This window comes from Micropterus salmoides, unplaced genomic scaffold (assembly GCF_014851395.1).
Source record: "Micropterus salmoides isolate LMB-PRFRI ecotype aquatic unplaced genomic scaffold, ASM1485139v1 Ms_hic_scaffold_4, whole genome shotgun sequence".
NCBI lineage: Eukaryota > Metazoa > Chordata > Actinopteri > Centrarchiformes > Centrarchidae > Micropterus > Micropterus salmoides.
In genome coordinates this window covers 36,280,686-36,298,685 of record NW_024043372.1, presented here as the reverse complement: position 1 = coordinate 36,298,685, position 18,000 = coordinate 36,280,686, and the positions used below count along the sequence as shown (strand labels likewise).

The following is an 18,000-nucleotide window of genomic DNA, read 5'->3' as shown; positions in this document are numbered from 1 at the left end:
TACACACACTTTGCTAACTTTATTTCTTTCCTTCTTTTTTACTTTTTACCTTTCTATCTCTCTCTATATGTCCTGAACAGCCTGAGAACCTGCTATACTATAACACAGATGAGAATGCTAAGATCATGGTCAGTGACTTTGGTCTGTCTAAGACGTTGGAGCATGGTGTGATGTCCACAGCCTGTGGAACACCAGGATATGTTGGTGAGTTATTGGGCATATTCATACATTTTGCAATGTTCCCTTGCTATCTATACCTGATATAAAATTTGTGGTGATGACACAAAGAAAATGAATTGTGAAAGAAATCAAGTAATGTTATACAGTGTGCATGCTAATGCAAAAGAGTAGTCAATCAGTTATCATAAAAGGACCCTGTTCCTCCTGGGTGGATAACGAGTTATCCAGATCTGAATGTTGACTATTTGACACGAGTCTGGATGTTTTGGTTCTTCGAAGTTGGTTTGAAGTTCATCAGGATCGGTCATCAGAGTCCTTAAAGCAAAACCGGCAAAAGAGCAGGCTTATCGACAGTTAGCTGGATGCCATACATGAAATCATTTTGAAATACAAATGGCTCGCTTTCTGACATGATTTATTATTTTAGAAGAGAACGTGCAGGTCTTTGTAAAATCCCTGTTGGTATAATTATATAATTAAATAAAAGTTTCTTGCATGTCCACTGGCACCCCTCATCAATTATGTCACAGTCTGACCATATTTACCGTTGATATCTAATCTTTAACAGTGATGAAGGTGCGGAAACAGTGGAGACATTGTAGAGCACAATGCAGAGCAAAATTACTGCCGTAACAATGTATAAACTTAAATAAAATGAGCTTAACTTACAGTTTTTCTCAGTCGCTTTGGTGCATTTCTCGAATCATCCTTAACATTTGCAAAACAGTAAAGTGCATTTCTCAAAACAGGTAGTACAAACAGCACAACACAGTGGATTACCTGCAAAAGCCCATAACTTGCTCAAAATCCATAGTCTATCTCTCAAGAGAAAAGTCATTGAACTTGCCAGTGCCATCAGAACAACAAGTCCTTGTGTCTTGTTTATGAACAAGCAAGTCAAAATGTTTAGCTATCTGGTCAATGTAACAGTGTACTCTGTAAGTATTATCTGATGTACACTTTGGCTAAGATTTTGATGACAATGATTGAAAATGCACAAGGCTGCACTTTTTTTGTCTGGCATATATCACTTTCACCAGTACAAAGTTATACATTGCAGGAGAGAGGACAGGAATCACAGCTTTTACTGTTGGTACTGTAATTTGTAGACAGAGCATGTCATTGTAAAACAGAAAAGAAAGAGACAGGACTGTTGCCTGTTGTATCACAGATTCTCTTCCATATCACAACAGATATCTTCATCAATTCAGGACACATTTACAAAAAAATTCTAATAAAAAACATTTTTACATTTTCTTGTGATTTTGAGATAACCATAATGGTAATTACAGTGCGGTTTGTTGTGTTGTTGGTTAGCTCACTTGGTAGAGCATAGGACTTTTAGGTTTAAGGTTGTGTGCTCAATTCTCACTGAAGACTAAATTGTTTTATTTATGTTTTATATTTTTCATAATCCTCTTCAACAAAGTTCTTATGAAAAGACTGTTTCACATGCTCACATTACTGTAAAGCACGTGCTGGACTGTGCGTTCTTGGTCCACATCCATCAACCTATGGACTTTTCATTTCCCCATCATTCCCAGGCAGAGGAAATTCCTTCTCATTCAGGGGAATCCATGTAATGTTACACATTTCCTGACGGCTTTCGGAACCTTTGAAATAGCCGTAATGAAATGTGTAATTGGATTCCCCTCAATCTCTTCATAACAATTTTGCTGAAGAGGATAATACACACATAAGAAGAGAAAGACAGTCAACATGAACAGGAATCAAACTAATCAAACTGAGCCCTGTGCTCTACCAACTGAACTAACCAGTGACACTGGTAATTGCTTTGAAATTATCCTAAAGAAACGCTATGGTTTGTTATCTCGTGATCACGAGAAAATTAATTATCCCGTTCTCAGGTGAAAACAACATTCGTAATATTCATAATATATTACTTCTCACTGTGTATTGTTACTGTTTACTGGTATTGAGTATTGGTCTGAGTGTTGCTATTTTGATGTTGTTGTTTTATATTCTTACTTTGTTTATGGTCCTTAAGAAACAACATTTCGTTTAGCTACAGTATATACTTGTAGGCAAAGGATAGTATAGAAAGTATTTTAACTTTGATTTTTGATAACGTGTTCAACCATTTTGCATGTAGTGACTAATGCAATGAACTTATGCCTAGATGTTTTGGGGGTAAGATTATTCAACAGAGACTGGTATAATTCATTGTGATCAGCAGGACATAAGCAATTGATAATGTAGGAAACAGCAGACAATTGGACATAACCATGTCCAAAGTCCAAAATGTAATATAGATCATTAATCTATTGCCCGAGCGCATGTTGGGAAGGTACCGAACACATTATCTCATTTACCTGCAAGCCCATGATCAGGATCATAGAAATGATGAATTTGGTTTTAACACTCTACTTTTTTGCCATTATTTGAAAATAATAGACCCCAGTTGTTCAAATCAAATCAATCCTCAAACTGTTTTCAAAAAAAGAAATTAACTTGATGAGAATAAACAGGATTATTTTAGCCTGATAACAACATTAGTCAAGCCCTATTCGAAGTACACGGCCAAGGCGTCCAGAGCCCATGTCTGTATAATCAGAGGGAATAGATCATACTAAATGTTCAAATGTATGAAATACTAAAATGTATTAGCAGCTAAAAAGTACACATTGTCATAATGACACATGATGGTTTTGTCAGTCATATTTAAACGCTATTGGAACTGCAGTACTATAGGCGTTGTTTAGGTTGAAATGATTAGTAATATCATTTAGGATATTGAACATTTCCATGTGAAGAGATTAAAATATTTAAGACTAAATCATCTAGTAGTTTACAGAAAATGTCAAACTTTATGGGATAATAGTGGCTTTGCAGCAGGCGGTCATAAATAGAGGTGATTATAGTGACATTTTAAATCCCAACAATGTAGAAAAGGATAGCCATGGTAAAAGTAATCCATTTCGAACAGCACTTCTTCTCACTCTGATACCTGCATGATACCCACTGTGTGTCATTCTACAGCCCCTGAGGTTTTGGCTCAGAAACCCTACAGCAAAGCAGTGGACTGCTGGTCCATTGGAGTTATCACTTACATCCTGTGAGTACATTTCTGTTCTCTAATTTAATTTTGGCTTGTGGAATGTAACTATATACTACAGTGCCCATGAGCCTCAGCCAGTGTTAATGGACTGAGGCTCTAGATCTGTTATAGCATATTTAGTTAACACTCAGTTGCTGTAACCATGAACAAAACACTGCCCCATAGATGGTGTCATCTAAAATTGATCCAGAATTTAGATGTAAGGGATTTACAAAAGGTGGATGTCGAGGGATTAACTGAGTTAGCCTGTTGTTTCTGTGTTGCAGGCTCTGTGGCTACCCTCCCTTCTTTGAAGAGAACGATACTCGTCTGTTTTCAAAGATCATGAGAGCTGATTATGCCTTTCATTCACCCTTCTGGGATAACATCTCTGAGTCAGGTATGGAAACAGCACAAAACATTCCACATCTCAATCTTCAAAAATGCTTAGACATCTAAGACCCCTGCACTTCGTGTTCAATGGGTCAGCATTTTTTATTCCTTTTCAATCATTGACTTAAAGCAAACTTAAAACAAAATAATGTCTTCGGATTTGAATTAAAACTTGACTTGGACTTATCTGTCAAGTGTCTTGACTTACATAAGACTTGACAGCCATTATACTCGGCTTGAAGTGAGACATGAGGGCTTGAGAGAGGAGCTTTAAAAGTTTGCACATGTTACTGCCTTAAAGACTCCTTTTTCAAAATTCTGAGCACCTGCAGTTGTCTTTGTAACACCTATGAGGTTAAAGTAGTTAGTAGCAGTGAAAATGCATTTCACTGTTGCGATTATTAAAAGGAAGTGATGTAAGCAAGAAGTGTCATGTCACGTGTATCGTACACGACAAGATCTTATATTGAAATATTCTTCTAACGTGTTAAGACTTGTTTTGTAATGGGCCTCAAAAGAGTTAAATCTAGCGCTGGTTGTTTCGTAAAATGTGACAAAGATAGTGCCATTACTCTGTGTTAGCTAAAGTACAGATCAGGATTTGTTTATATATCCCTAGCGCTTAACCTAATATAGACCAGCATACCTCCTGAGGACAGCTATGGTGGTTAGTATCGGTTTCGGATTAGGTAATATATGATTACTGTGGATGCTAAATGGGCAAGGACAGTTCTCTCCTGCCTGAGGGATTAAATTAGTTGGCATTAGGAGACATGCCAAACAGTCTCCCAACCTAAAGATATGACATAGAATTGAATTCTGTGAAGGACAGGCAGAACAAAAAATGCTAATGCTTAGATAGTGAAAAACGTGCTGATTTTGAAAAGTGCTGAAGAGATGTTAAAAGGCTGATGAAAATAAATCTTTTGAAAAAAACCTTACCAAAACATAAAAAGTAAAAGTAAATGCCATGCTAGCTGTGAAGAGGCAATTAAATGGAGTTGTGTTTCAAAGAGGGGACAATAAAAAGGTTATGTTTGTCTTGCCTTAGCATGATGGTCAGTGATTTATTGTATGAATTGAATTGTTCTTTTGTATTTTACTTGAAGCTTTGGCAATACTGTTACATTGACATTCATGCTAATAAACCGAATTTGAATTTGAATTTGACGGAGCATTGTGGTAGATGAATTGGTTTTGTAAGAACTTTAAACAGAAGAACGTATTACTGAATACAGAAGGTTATGTCATTTGCATGAAGGTCAAGGATAAGACACTGTTTAACATTATGCTACTTTATACCAGCTGTTATCCAATGATCAACATCCCTTAAACACACAAGCATGAGATTTTCTGTTATTCTGCACAGCACTTTAGACTTTACATCAATGGTTCTCAAACTCTTTCACGTCTAGGACCCCAAAACTGGCACAAATTAGACCAAGGGCCCCAATTTGATAAGCTTTTGTCCCAGGATTGCTGATCTAATAGGATTTTGCCTTTTTATTTTTACAGAAAGTGTATGAATCCCATGACCAAAATAGTCATACATTCTGTCAATGTGTTAGTTATGAATGAAATTATGGTGAAAAAATAATCATTCCCCTTTTTGCCACGTCGACGGGGCTGTATCTGTCTTCTGCTCTTATTTAAGCTCCTTTTAACTCAGTTGATAGATGAGTTATTGATTTATTAGCCTTTTATTTTGTTTGCTTAGGTGCAATTAAGTTTAAAGTTTGGTTAAAAAGTGTGTTATTGTAAGCTTGCAGTAGGTCAACAGCTGTCTCTGACATGTTTCAACAGCCAAAGACTTCATCAGGAATATGATGGAGAAAAATCCCTCAAAACGCTTCCTCACCGAACAGGCACTCCAACACCCCTGGTTAGTCGTTTTTCTTTGTCACAAACACACATACCCACATCCACAAACACACATAGCCACCGTGTTTTTTTGTTTTCCAAATTAACTAAAGTCATCAACTTGATTGCAGGATAGCAGAAAACACAGCGAAAGACCTCGACATTTATGAGTCTGTCTGTGAACAGATGGAGAAAAACTTTGCCAAATCCAAATGGAAGGTAAGAGACACTTTTGGCTCATGAACTACTTTATATTACAGCTTCATTTGCTTTTGTTGGTTATAGGCAACCAACATAAGTTGAGCCACCCAGGAAAAATACAAAAAAAACTGTGTAAGTAGGTATATTTTAGCAAAAATGAGGAACATAGTCAGCATGCTGACAAACAGTGGTGAAGCGGATTATGCTGCCGGAGTGGTTTATGTTATGACAGCTTTTATAACCATGATAATTTCAAAGTGACCACAGCTGCTGTACTCGATAAAGAAAATAAAACTCCATTGTAAAATGCTCTCAACACTGTTATTGCATTTGACACTTACACATAATTATATCATTCCAAAGTTTCTTGAGGTTAAGTAAATTATTCATTATACAGCCAGAGAAAGAGGGGTAATTACAATCATGGGTTGTAACAACAACAACAACAACACCACGGTGTCCTTACCAATCGTTGACAAATGTGTCACGTGTCTGTGTCGTGTGATTTTTTTCCGGATTAATCAGGATTCAGGATTTTCTAACCTTCAAATGAGACTCACATGAATCATGCAGATCTGTGAAAAATATATTGTTATTTGGGAGGCACTGCTAAGTGTTTTTGGGAGAGTGGGAGGGACAAAACTGCTCACTTTTAATTATCTCAAGGATACTTTAATGGAAGCATGTCTTCTCAAGTGCGAAGTTGAATACATGGTTAAAAGAGATAGAAAATGATCAAGATGAACTATTAACATAAGGAAAAAAAATGACTCCAGGTGTCTAGATAAGATGTAAGTTGTCCTTTTATTGTTGCTGTAAGTTTTTCCAGTGTCGAATGTTCAGTGAGAAGTTTGAACCAGTGTTGAATTGATATTTTTGTTCTATCTTTCCAGTTTAAAAGGATGACCTTTTTAGCAAGTGTTAAGGATACAAAAAGGAAAGGTTTGTGTATGAGTGAAATATGAATTGAAGACAAATCACCTAACAAAGCAACTAAGGGGCTGTCAGGGACGCTGAGGCCAAGCACGAGGGATAGAGTGGTCAGGACGTCCGACCAAAAGGAATGAATGAATGGACATGACCAGAGTTCATTCTGTGTTAATCCTGTTCAGTGTTCTGAGATTGCTTACCTAAGATCTTAATGACTTTCGTCTTTGAGAAAATGGATTAGTGTTAGAATGCTGAGTTGACCACCTAGCTAGCATAACAAAAAATCAATTAGAAAATAAGCAATGAGCTTCAACTAGGTAACCAGAAAACCCATATTTCGTTACTAGAACCAATTTCAAACTATAAAATTACAGTATCAATTCACATTAACATTTCAAGTTGAGATGCACTAACACTGTCACTATAGCAACCACACCAGCTAGACTCAAGTTATAGCTAAACTGGTGTGAGTTAACAGATTCATAGATTTAGAACTAACATTATAAAAATAAACATTTAAACAGGGAAACATCTCCATGCCGCTGCACCATGCTCTGCGCTCTGTGCATTTTCATGATTTTTTGTCCTTTGCCAATCACGTGCCTGCTTTGTGTGCCCATTTCCAACAGCAAGCCTTCAACGCAGCCTCAGTAGTTCACCACATGACGAAACTGCAGTTGTCCCAGAGTGAGCCGTCCCACTCCTCCCTCTCCATGCCCCACATCATAGTACATTCCTCCTCCCAGAATGATCTGGAGATGCTGGAACCCTGCCACAATGAGGCTGATGACCTCGACCCAAACGGAAATCCCGTTCATGCTACTAATCATCTACCCTGCAGTAATCCTGAGTCGGACAAAAGTCTCTGTCCACCACTGAGAGCCAGTCACAGTGGGCCTGGCAAAGCCCTCACTGTTGGAGAAATCAATAACTTTCATTCAGAAATCGACGCTCCGTTCAGGCCATCCAAGAGGTGAGAGCCACTGCCCTGTTTGAGATGCTAGAAAATTGGTCATGTCACATTTACCAGAAAAATAAGAAAAATGTTCAAGTGCAATATTGAAAATTAAAATTATGAGATTAATATTTTCTGCCAAAAATATGCCAACACTGTGTTTTGGTTATATGGATAATTCGTCAAGCAAGATTGAATAGCTATTGGTTCTGAAACCTTTTCAAGAAATATTCTAAGAGTATTTTTCATTAAGTGCAGTGGATAATATACCTACAGTGTGAGTTGTAATATAGTAAATATAGTAAAATTTCTGGTGATTAATTTTCCAGTCTGAGCTAAATTGTTCTCTCCTTTGTTAATGCCTTAAAAACAGGTTAACAGGCTAAAATATGTTTTTTGTCAGAATCTTTGTGTTTGTTGTAGTAGTACTCATTTTGGAAATTCTGAAGTGCAGCACTAGCCCATTTTCTGAATAGGGCTCAAAGCACTCATGTTTAATTCCTTGTGAGTTTTAATTTCTCCATGGCAGATTAGCGCTAATTAAAATACAATTCTAGCCAAAAGAAAGACTTGACAGTAACTTTACATAACTTGTCAACACACAATATATGTACGTTGTCTTTCGAGTACATGGACAAATTAAAACTCACCTGAGGCCTGTACTACGATGCAGGATTTGAGGTTAGCGAAGTAAATTCAGGTTTAACCCTGGGTTTTCACTCCTACAACGGTGGTTCACTTCTTACCGGGGTACTTCAGTAACTTATGCTGAACGACTAACCTGCGCTGGAGCAGGTTATGTTCGAGATAAGAGATCAACTCTATAAAAGCACCGCCTACTGACCAATCAGTTCTCTTGGAAAATGATGTCACCATTTGCAGAAGATCCAGTTTTTTCCATGTGGATAAGAAATACCACACCCAGGGAGAGTCATCATTTGTCTTCATCATTGAATTATTCTAATGAATCTTGTTTGTGTGATGTGTTGCAGCATGGAAGCTGTGGCTCAGAGGAAGGACCAGCCGCTTCAGTCCGGAGTGTGTTCTGTCATGTGATTGGCTGCTAGCCTGAGATAAATCTCACGCAGGTAGAGTCATCTCTCTCAATCAGAATTTTGATGTCAACCTAACAAATGACTGACTCAAACCAGCCTGTAATTAATAACACATTTTTGTCTTCTTTTAGTTTGTCTTTTGAGTTGACGGCAGTTGAGTTGAGCGTCATCCGTCTCAGAATGAAGGCGTTGATACTTCTGTTGCTCAGCTTTTTCATGTCACTGTTGCGGAGAACATGCTCCATCGACCGGGACTGCATCTATACTGTAAAAGACTATCTCTCTATCACGGAATGACTTTACGTAGTGAACACCACGTTAAAGCAGACACAAGCAGGAATTCAAAGTCAGTTTCACTCTACAACCTGTGACAAATAAATCAACCTTGTACCTTGTATTCATCATTTATAAAATTATACATTCTGTTGGCATTTATTTTCTCAAAACTGTTATTATCATTGTATTTTACTCTACATATTACTCAATACCATTAAAATGAATTGGTTTTGAATAGATTTAGCTGACCTATGCAGTGTAAAAGCTCATTTCTGATTTGTTTTGAAGTTTTTACAAAGCTGAAAAGCTTTTTCAGACTTCAGAGTCTTGTCACTTGTATGCTCTGAGTATCTTTATTAAGATACTTAACTTATCTTCAGTGTTCACACTATAACATTTTCGATGTATGCTGGATTACATGGATGGATTACAAGTCCAACTTCCGCTGTACCCAAAGAGATGAATGGAAAATGTTCTTTATATTTATGAGATTAAACTTTATTTTCAGGTAGAGTCTTTGAAACACAGTCATTAAGTGCAAATACTGCTGTCTTGTTAAACAAGTGAATTTATCAAGTGCCACAAGGTGATGTAAATATGCTGTCAACACTAATGATGTCATGGATGATTCTGAATTCACAAATGTAGAGACATAAGTGTTTTTTGTATTCTCAATAAACATGCTTTTTCCTGTGTCGAATGAATAGCTGCAGTACCATGTTGGCCTCTCTCATGAAGCTTTAAGACTTAAATTGAAGTATCAACAGGCTTTCATTTAAATACTGTGGATTCAGCAGATGAAAAACAGACAAATAAATAATGTAACATTCATCCCATCTCCAGTTCGGACAAATACAATAATTGTGATGCAGTGTTCACAGTGGAGTGTATTGCTGCTGATAAATATGGTTTGTGTTGGCTGTGGCCTTTTTCTAGATGCTAAATGATGACAATTATAAAGACAAACTCACAATATCACAATGTTTTGATATATAAAATATATAACATTTTTAAATAGTGATATGTGCCTATATAATGTGATACTATTGGTGCTTTCAAAAGGTTTTTACGCACAATGTGGATTTCTGATAATTAAATAGTGCACCCCCCTATATTGACAATGTTGCTTATCACTACACTTTGAAGTTATTTACAGTGACGAGCAGTCATTTACATCTTATCTCATTCAACCCCAGATAAGGATTTTGAACAATTCCCACAATTGTAGAGGATCAATGTTCTTGTTATTGCAAAATTCCAGAGTTAGGGAGGAATTCTCCAAACTGAAAACTTTTTCGGCCAGTTGAAGGTGTGAATGGTGTAGACATGAGTTGTAGAGACAGCAGCAGCAGAAGCTGCTCAGAGGGCAGCTGGGTGGCTTTCAGCCCTGGCAGGTGCTGAGGTCGAGGGCTTTCTTTCGAAGTGCTGCCAAAAGGTCTTTCAGCTTAGCATCAAGTCCTTCAAGCTGTGTTGACTTTTGAAGGACCTCGTCCTGCAGCCCCCTGAGGGAATCTGCCTTTCCTGGAAAAAGATAAGAGGACTGGAAGTGACCTGGGATCTGATAAATAACACTCCAAATCTCCTCACAGGACCAGAGCTCCAACTGATGACACAAAGGTCACTTTTCAGAGAGTTCTGGGCGACCTGAGTCAATTTAGACAAATTCTACAACTGGATTTTACACATGATGCGGATTGTGCCTACTTTTAACCTCTGAGGCAGTAGGCAATTGTCAAGTCAGAAGCAGAGAGGAAAAAGATTAGCTGTTTTATTAAGCATCTCAGGTTCACACCTAGAAGTTGTTCTTAAAGTTCTAAGATTGAACATCTTCTTTCCCCCGGAGGATTCAAGGACTTTTTTTTTAAGACAGTAACAGTCATTAATTAAAAAAAATGTTTTTTTAATACAGAATTGTGGTTTTGTGTTTTTGATTTATTACCTTCCAAAGCATTCATCATGTTGTCAGTGGTGTTGACCAGGGCTACAGCATCCTGCTGCAGCTTCGCCAGTCGATCCTCCACGGGCCCAGCTCCATTATCGGACCCACCGGCTGCGGCCTCGTCTTTAAGACGATCCAGCTGCTTCTTTAAAGACAACAGGTCCTGCAAACACACACACACACACACACACATACTTGTATTGGTACATTTATGAAGACGTGCCATTGACTTACCCTATATGCAGACATTTGCAAATGAAATGCACTGCAAAAGGGCCATGACTTACCTTTCCTTACAATTATAAACATACCTCGCCAATGAAATGCTTCAGCTTATTTTCAGTGTTCTAGTATATTAATACTAGATTCAGAAGTGTTGACTAAGTTCTTCTGGCAACCCCCCACCCCCCGCATCTCTTCAGTTTAAGACACTGAAGATTGTTAAAGTAAATATACATTTTTCAAAATAAAATAGCTACACTCTCACCTCGTTTGCAGCAGCTGCTTCATCCTCAGCTTTGTCTGCATCTTCCTGTGCATCCTGGGCCTGCTGGTCTCCATTCTCCAGCAGGTCTTTGAGCTCGTCCAGTTGAGGTTTCATTGGCTTTATCAGTGTCGAGACATCATCAAGAGCCTTCTCTGCTGGGCTCAGCTGGTTTTTGGCCTGCGTAAAGTGAACCACTCTAAAACTCTTGGCAAGCAGCTTTTATTGGAATAAATTATACCACAATACCATGTCATCCGTTGTTTGATGTATCCATGCTGCCTACCTCAGTTAGGTTGTAGTTCAAGTTGTCTATGAGATCCATGCTGTTCTGCAGCTTGTCCTCCAGGTCAGAGAGTAAGCCCTCCGCCGTGCCGAAGCCTGTCAGCAACCCGTCCACGTCGGCCTTTACGCCCAGTGCAGTGTCCCTGTGAATGTGCAATCAGAGAAAGGATCTTTCTAGATTCTATGCACAAGGCCTTGTTGTAAAAATGTGGATTTTGTGAATCTAGTAAGTACAATTCCAAGAAAAGCCAAGAAACTGTGAAAAATGGGTGCAAGAAAAAAATGCAGGATCTTGATAAAAACAGCATTCAGTGTTCTACTCTATGTGTTCTACTATGTCCATGCTTTTATTAAGTGTTTTAATATCCATCCTGGGATTAATAAAACACTATTATTGCCATAAGCATGTATCAGTAGCAGTAGTCTGGTCCTGGAGTGTGTATGCCCACCTGGCGTCCTGGGCTTCCTGCAGCAGTTTCCTGGCTTTGACAAGCTGCGGCTCGGCCTTGTTCAACACAGCCGTGCTGTCTGGGAGATTAGCAGCCAGATTCTTCAGCTCCTCCAGCTTCCTCTTCAGAGCAGCCAGGTTGGGAGGCAGTTTGGCTTTCAGGATCCAGTCGCTCACCTCCTGGATGTGGGTCAGGTTGGAGGACGGGTCTGTGCAGACAGAACAGTTGGAGGCAAAATGGCAAATGAGTGACTGACCTTAGCATCACCTTCAAAATCATTATTACAGAAACCAAGTGGACCTTCCTTCCGCATATCAGTCCACTCCTCCATCTACCCTCGGCACTAAAACAATCTTTACCTGACAGGAAATCTTTGAGCTCTTTTACAACGTCACGCGCCTCTTTTAGGTCCTCTTCCAGCTCGTCTCTGGTCTGCTTCATCTTATTGGACAGTTTCTCTGCAGACTGTCTCACCTGATTGGTTGTCTCCTGTGTTTTCTGGAGCTGTAAGGAATTGAAAATAACTTTAGAATCTGTATACTGTTTTAACAACTGGAGAATTATCTAAATTATCCTACATAAAAATCTAAAATTGCTCATGCTTTTGTAGTAGAGTTACAGAGATGTGCCGGTGGAGCTATCAGAAGTGAAATGTGTATACCTTCTCTGCAGCCTCTGTGATCTTCCCAGTGAGCTTATCCAGTCGCTCTTTCACATCCTTAGCATCAGCGTCAGCCCTCTTGCTCAGAGGCAGGGCACCCACACACTTTTCCCCCTTTTTACAAGGTGGGGTTCCCTTTGGTGGACACAACTCTCCGCCGTCACACTGGAGAGGGGTGCAGGGCTCTGTACGAACACTGCCACACACCTGAAAAGTAACAGATTGATGTGGATTTCAAGGGCAGATACGGGAGCTGTGGCCCGATTTAACAAAAATAGCCATTAGACTCACTTTTGGAACACACACAAGCAATCTAAATAATCGAACAGGCAGATTTCCATGAAAATGACTGAGTTTATCTAGGCTTCCCTCATGATTAATCCCTTTAGAACAAAAAGGGATAAGGAACATTCTGGATCATATTCATGCTCTGAAAGGCATACACCCTTTTTGAGTTTATGCCCCAATGGCCTTTCCTCTAGCGCCACCTTCAGGAGATAAATTGACATTTGAACAACTTGCATTTTCCAAGGAGAAGGAAAACTAAAGATGGTGCAGATGAATGCAAAGAAGTAAATATATAAACAACCTGAACAGAAATTGATTTGGAAGTTGAAGACATGCTGGCTCAAGATTTAAAAAATGCTTCAGCTTCTTCCTGTGTTCATGTGTTAGATTTACACCAAATTCATTTTCATCATCCCACCAAACACACTGTGATCTTTCTCCCTGCTAAATGAAACGTCACAGCATCACGTTAATGAAATGAGGCCTGGTAGTTACCTGTTTGGCAGCAGGAGTGAGGTCAGGTCGGGAGGCCATGCTCTGGTTCAGTTTGTCCAGATCTCTGGTGTTGGCTAGCTGTACTTCATTTTGAAGGTTTATAGTCTTTTCTCTAGCATTAGCTGACTCCTTCACTGTGTTTCCACTGTCATCCACTTTCTTTGCCGCATCTGTAGACTCATCATAGGCTTTCTTGATGGCAGAAAATCCTTCTGAATAAGACAAAAACACTCAACATGAGTTCATTTTATGCTGCTACCATATCAGAAAGTGAGAAACTAAAAATGGTGGAGATGGTTTAGTCAGACATTCTGTTCAAACCGATATAAGTATGCGTCAAATTTAAATCTGCAATCAATGATCAATGACTATAGCGGTGACTGGTATATCTTTGTCTCTGACCTGCATTGCCAGAGTTCTCCGTTGCGTCTTTCTTGGCGTTGTACTGCACAGTGAGGCTGAGCAGCAGAGCTTGCAGTTTGTCCAGCTCTGAGTCCAGACCAGGGGTTTTCTTCAGGGGTGAAAGGTCATTGTTAACCATGTCCACCTGGTCCCTGTAAAACAAAACAGGAGTTGTTCAACTGGGCATCAGTGAGCATTCATCCAAGAGTGAGAATAAGGTGAAGACATGACAGAGTAAGCTTTATAAAGAGATGACATTAAAACCATTAAAACAAAGATCTCCTCTGACTATCTCAGCAGTCCCCTACCTCAGCTTGTCAAGTTGGGATAGAGCGTCATCAATCTGCCTGGCAGTACTGAGTGGAAGGGTGATGGAATCCCGGATCAGGTTCAGGCTGGCCTCCAGGGCGCGGATGCGGGGCCCGAAGTTTCCAAGATCACCATCACCTCCAGGACGAGAAGGGACGCTGGTAAAGAGTCTCTCCAGAGCTAAGCTGAGGTTCTGTCTCTGGGCGTCCAGGGTGAAGAAGCAGGAGGGACATGTCTCGCAGGCAGGGAAGGAGTCACAGTGCCCTCGACTGCAGGAGTCACAGCGAGCCCCGGTGATTCCCGGCCGGCACAAACAGGCCCCTGTCTGCTTGTCGCAAACATCTGAAAGAGTTCCCTCAGCATCACACCGGCACGCTGCAGAGGAAGAGACAAGACGATCAGAAGACAAGAAAAACATTTTCAAGCACTAATTGGAGGGCCCATGCACTTAAATGTTGATTTTTTAAAAGGCCTTACTGCTGCACCTAGTACCTCAGTCATGGACAATTAGTATGAAGTTAGAGAATTCTAACTAAAACTAAACTAAACAACCCAACACAGCAATTCTTCTTCTCCTCATCAATAAATGGAGTAATCAAAGAGATCCGACTCACGTTGGCAGCCTATGAGAGGGTTTCCGTATGTATTCTCTGGGCACTCAGTACACGTTCGGCCCCCAAAGCTTGGTCTGCAATGACACTGACCGGTCACCTGAAAAGAAGGAAACAGAATTCATTTTAGTGTAATTACCAGTAAGGACAAACACAAGCTGGATGGCTACAAAGTTTTTGTTACTAATTACTGATATGGGATTACTAAAATGTTTCATGTACCTGAACCATTTAATAGAATTTACAGAGCACTGAAATTTTATCGAGCCTTTTATTTGCCATTTTGTTGATGGAACACACCCACATTGCGGGAAATGCCATCCCTCCCAGAGCTATAGAGGTCATACCTGGTCACAAGTATCACTGTATGACCTGGTGGGGTCACAGCCGCAGGGTTCGCAGCGTCCTGACAGGAATGGGTTCCAGTAGCCTTTTGAACACGCTTCACAGGTCTGGCCATGGAAGTGGGGACGACAGGGACACTGGCCGGTCACTGGGTCACAGATATCTGACAGTGACCCTTCTGGAGAACAGGAACATCCTGGACAGCAGGGGTAACATCAGTGTTTGATCAAGCTATGCGTTACCATAGTATTAGTGGAAGTAACAGTGCTAGTATAAAGAGAGTTTCAGTATGAAGCCACAAAAAAGATGATGTAAACATGTAATAGCTTGTTCATCAAATCCAAAGATCATGAAATGCGGTTAAGTTTGATTTATAGATTTAATGTAACAAATATTAGCATCAGCATTTATTTGCAAAAACACATACTGGTCAACTTTAATATAAACATTTGCACACACCTAAATACTTTTGGGATTAGGTGTAATTTTGTATTTAACATTCATTCCCTGCGACCAAGCTAAGCTGAAAACCGCCAGAGCTGAAAAAAGAAGACTGTGGTGTTAGAAAGAATGATGTGAAGGAGTTGGTTGACTCACTGGAGCAGCCCAGAGGGTTGGAGGCGCTCAGGCCATAGTAGCCTCTCTTACAGCGGTCACAGCGGGGACCTTCAACGTTCACTTTACACTGACACGAGCCTGTGCTGTCGTCACAGCGGCCCCCATTCACTGTCCCCTCAGAACTGCAGATACAGCCTAGCGGCAACACAAACTTGGTTATTTCTACGTGAAAATGTCGCTTTTTGAAGTTGAACTTCTTATCCTGCATGTCACAGTTCCTTTCATTTCACCAATGAACCACTTACGCGTGCAGGCATCAGGACGGTCCATGCGGCTGCGGGGGTTTGGCTGGTAACCTGGGGCACACTGATCACACTTGGGTCCTGTGGTGTGGTGCATGCAACCCTCACACACACCTCCACTCCTCCGCCCACTGGCCTCGTACAACGCCTGGTCAAAGTGACAGCGTTGGGCGTGGTTGTTGCACTCACAGCCTGAGGAGACAGCAAAGGGGTTAGTGCACAGTATACACCGTGTGGGTTACTCATTTAAAAAAGGGCATTTCACCTATCCCAAGGACACTTTACAGACAAAAAACAACAAAAGAAAAACTATGATATATAGGTCGGCCAGCACCGTGGGTCAATTTAACCTTTACTATAGTTGAGCTCTGACATGATTGAGGCATTAAGATTTCTGACATTTCTTTGTATATTTTACTCCTTTATTCCATTTGATGTGTGCACAGGTATCTTATAAAAAAGAAAGCATGGGCGGACCATCTAAGGTAGACCATTTATGTTACTTATTTTGAGAAGAGGGCAGGTAACATAAGACAATAATACAACAAAACAAACTAAAAACCATCTCTCTTAATAGCCACTAGTTTTTTTTCCAGAAGAAGTTCAGTTTCAGCTTTACTACCACTTTTTGTAATGTGGGTATTTATTGGTGGCAAATTTTAGAGGCATTATTGCATTCATTAGATATTGTGGCTCACAGAGGAGTATATTCTGGTATGTATTTTGTCTAAGTCTTTCACACTCAGCTTGGTGTTGCCTTCAGAAATCTGGGTTACACTAGAGGTCAACTTTATTTACTGAATCTTACGTTTGCAGGTGTGAGTGTTGCCTTCCTCTGCAGGTCTCCAGGGCAGATCATTATAGAGATCAGCGCAACGCTCACAGTTCACCCCTGCTGTGTTATGCTGGCAGTCACACTGAGGATTTACCTGAGGATTCACCTGCAAAGAGACACAGAAAAATCAGGCCCATGAAGGGATGTTTAATTAGATTAAAGACTAAGAAATGACTAGTCCAAAACGTTTTGGATTCCGTGGAGTAGGTGGCTTCAGCTGGCAGCAGCGAACCACCATTATGGAGACATCTGGTTAAAAACAGAGTATTATCGGGAGTCACTTGTGGATGTAATTTTGACAGGTGCAAAGAAATATGTTGCAGCTACTGCACGGATCCCAAATCTTTTGGTACCTACTAGTCATTTCAATAATAAAATGTGTGAAAATAGGGCTCAGGTTTAAAAATATAGAAATGATCCTTTAAAGATCAGAGGAAGGTCAAGAAACAAAACTGTTGCCACCAGTTTATTATCTCTCTCATGTTACCTTGGTGAAGGTTCTCTGCTGAATTTACAGTATCTTTTGAGCCAAATTTGAACATGCATAAGGATCAATGTCAGGGGCGTGTTTTTGGGGCCTTAAGCAGAAAAAGGGCCTCCTGGTCGCAGTGGAGGCTGAATAAAATGCTTTTTTAATTTATGCTTCAGGCAGGCTCTGACCAGTATATCGCATTCAGCACAATGTTGTTCAACAGACTGTCTGGTAAGTGTCAGTCTCATATCTGAGCGTCCAGTACAGAGACACTGTAGGTCCAGGATATGTTGAGCCTGGTTTAGGAAAAAACTGGAAGCAATAGGAAAAAAATAAATCAAAAGTGCATACATACCTCTATGGTGTTGGACAGTGGGTTGTTGTAGACTTCTGGCAGGCATCGGTTGGCATGTCCATGGCACATACAGCTGCCCATTACTCTCATTTCTTTTAGGGCGAAAAACCTACTGAGAGCTCTGCCTGGTACATGTGGCACATCGCCGAGCTCAGTCAGCCTCACCCTCAGTCCCGTTAACCCAGACACTTCTGTGGATGAGACAGCCGTCAGTCAGCAGGCTGCAAACTTAAACCAGGTCTATACTGCATCTGTCATGATTTGGGAAGTTATTCACAGAGACGCACCTTCAATTTTTTGGC

The 18,000-nt window shown here is 40.1% G+C and overlaps 3 protein-coding genes across 3 annotated transcripts in view; 1 reads left to right on the top strand and 2 right to left on the bottom strand.

Moving 5' to 3' along the window:
* Positions 1-18,000, bottom strand: part of LOC119885781 (stathmin-3-like) — a 131,854-nt gene that overhangs the window by 112,022 nt on the left and 1,832 nt on the right. The gene's annotated exons all lie outside the window — the stretch shown is intronic.
* LOC119885780 (calcium/calmodulin-dependent protein kinase type 1-like) lies at positions 85-9,255 on the top strand. The gene is made up of 8 exons (XM_038696006.1): positions 85-204; positions 3,181-3,256; positions 3,526-3,638; positions 5,435-5,513; positions 5,623-5,710; positions 7,252-7,595; positions 8,570-8,665; positions 8,764-9,255. The coding sequence occupies exons 1-7, from the start codon at positions 126-128 to the stop codon at positions 8,631-8,633; spliced, it is 843 nt and encodes a 280-aa protein (XP_038551934.1). The 5' UTR covers positions 85-125; the 3' UTR covers positions 8,634-8,665; positions 8,764-9,255.
* On the bottom strand, positions 9,459-18,000 carry LOC119885778 (laminin subunit beta-3-like; the record flags this gene model as incomplete). The annotated part of the gene is given in 17 exon segments (XM_038696003.1): positions 9,459-10,429; positions 10,848-11,010; positions 11,335-11,511; positions 11,618-11,759; positions 12,066-12,273; positions 12,425-12,569; positions 12,727-12,933; positions 13,510-13,721; positions 13,912-14,063; positions 14,220-14,595; positions 14,835-14,931; positions 15,179-15,372; positions 15,774-15,929; positions 16,040-16,228; positions 16,845-16,977; positions 17,699-17,889; positions 17,986-18,000. Coding segments are annotated over 17 exon segments (2,897 nt in total), but the record flags the coding sequence as incomplete, so codon positions are not given.

Bases quoted from the DNA above. Each gene is read 5' to 3' on its own strand.
- LOC119885780 (XM_038696006.1), top strand. From the start codon at position 126: ATGGTCAGTGACTTTGGTCTGTCTAAGACGTTGGAGCATGGTGTGATG. The intron at 3,639-5,434 runs GTATGGAAACAG...ATGTTTCAACAG, and splicing joins GGATAACATCTCTGAGTCAG to CCAAAGACTTCATCAGGAAT. The intron at 5,514-5,622 runs GTTAGTCGTTTT...ACTTGATTGCAG, and splicing joins CAGGCACTCCAACACCCCTG to GATAGCAGAAAACACAGCGA.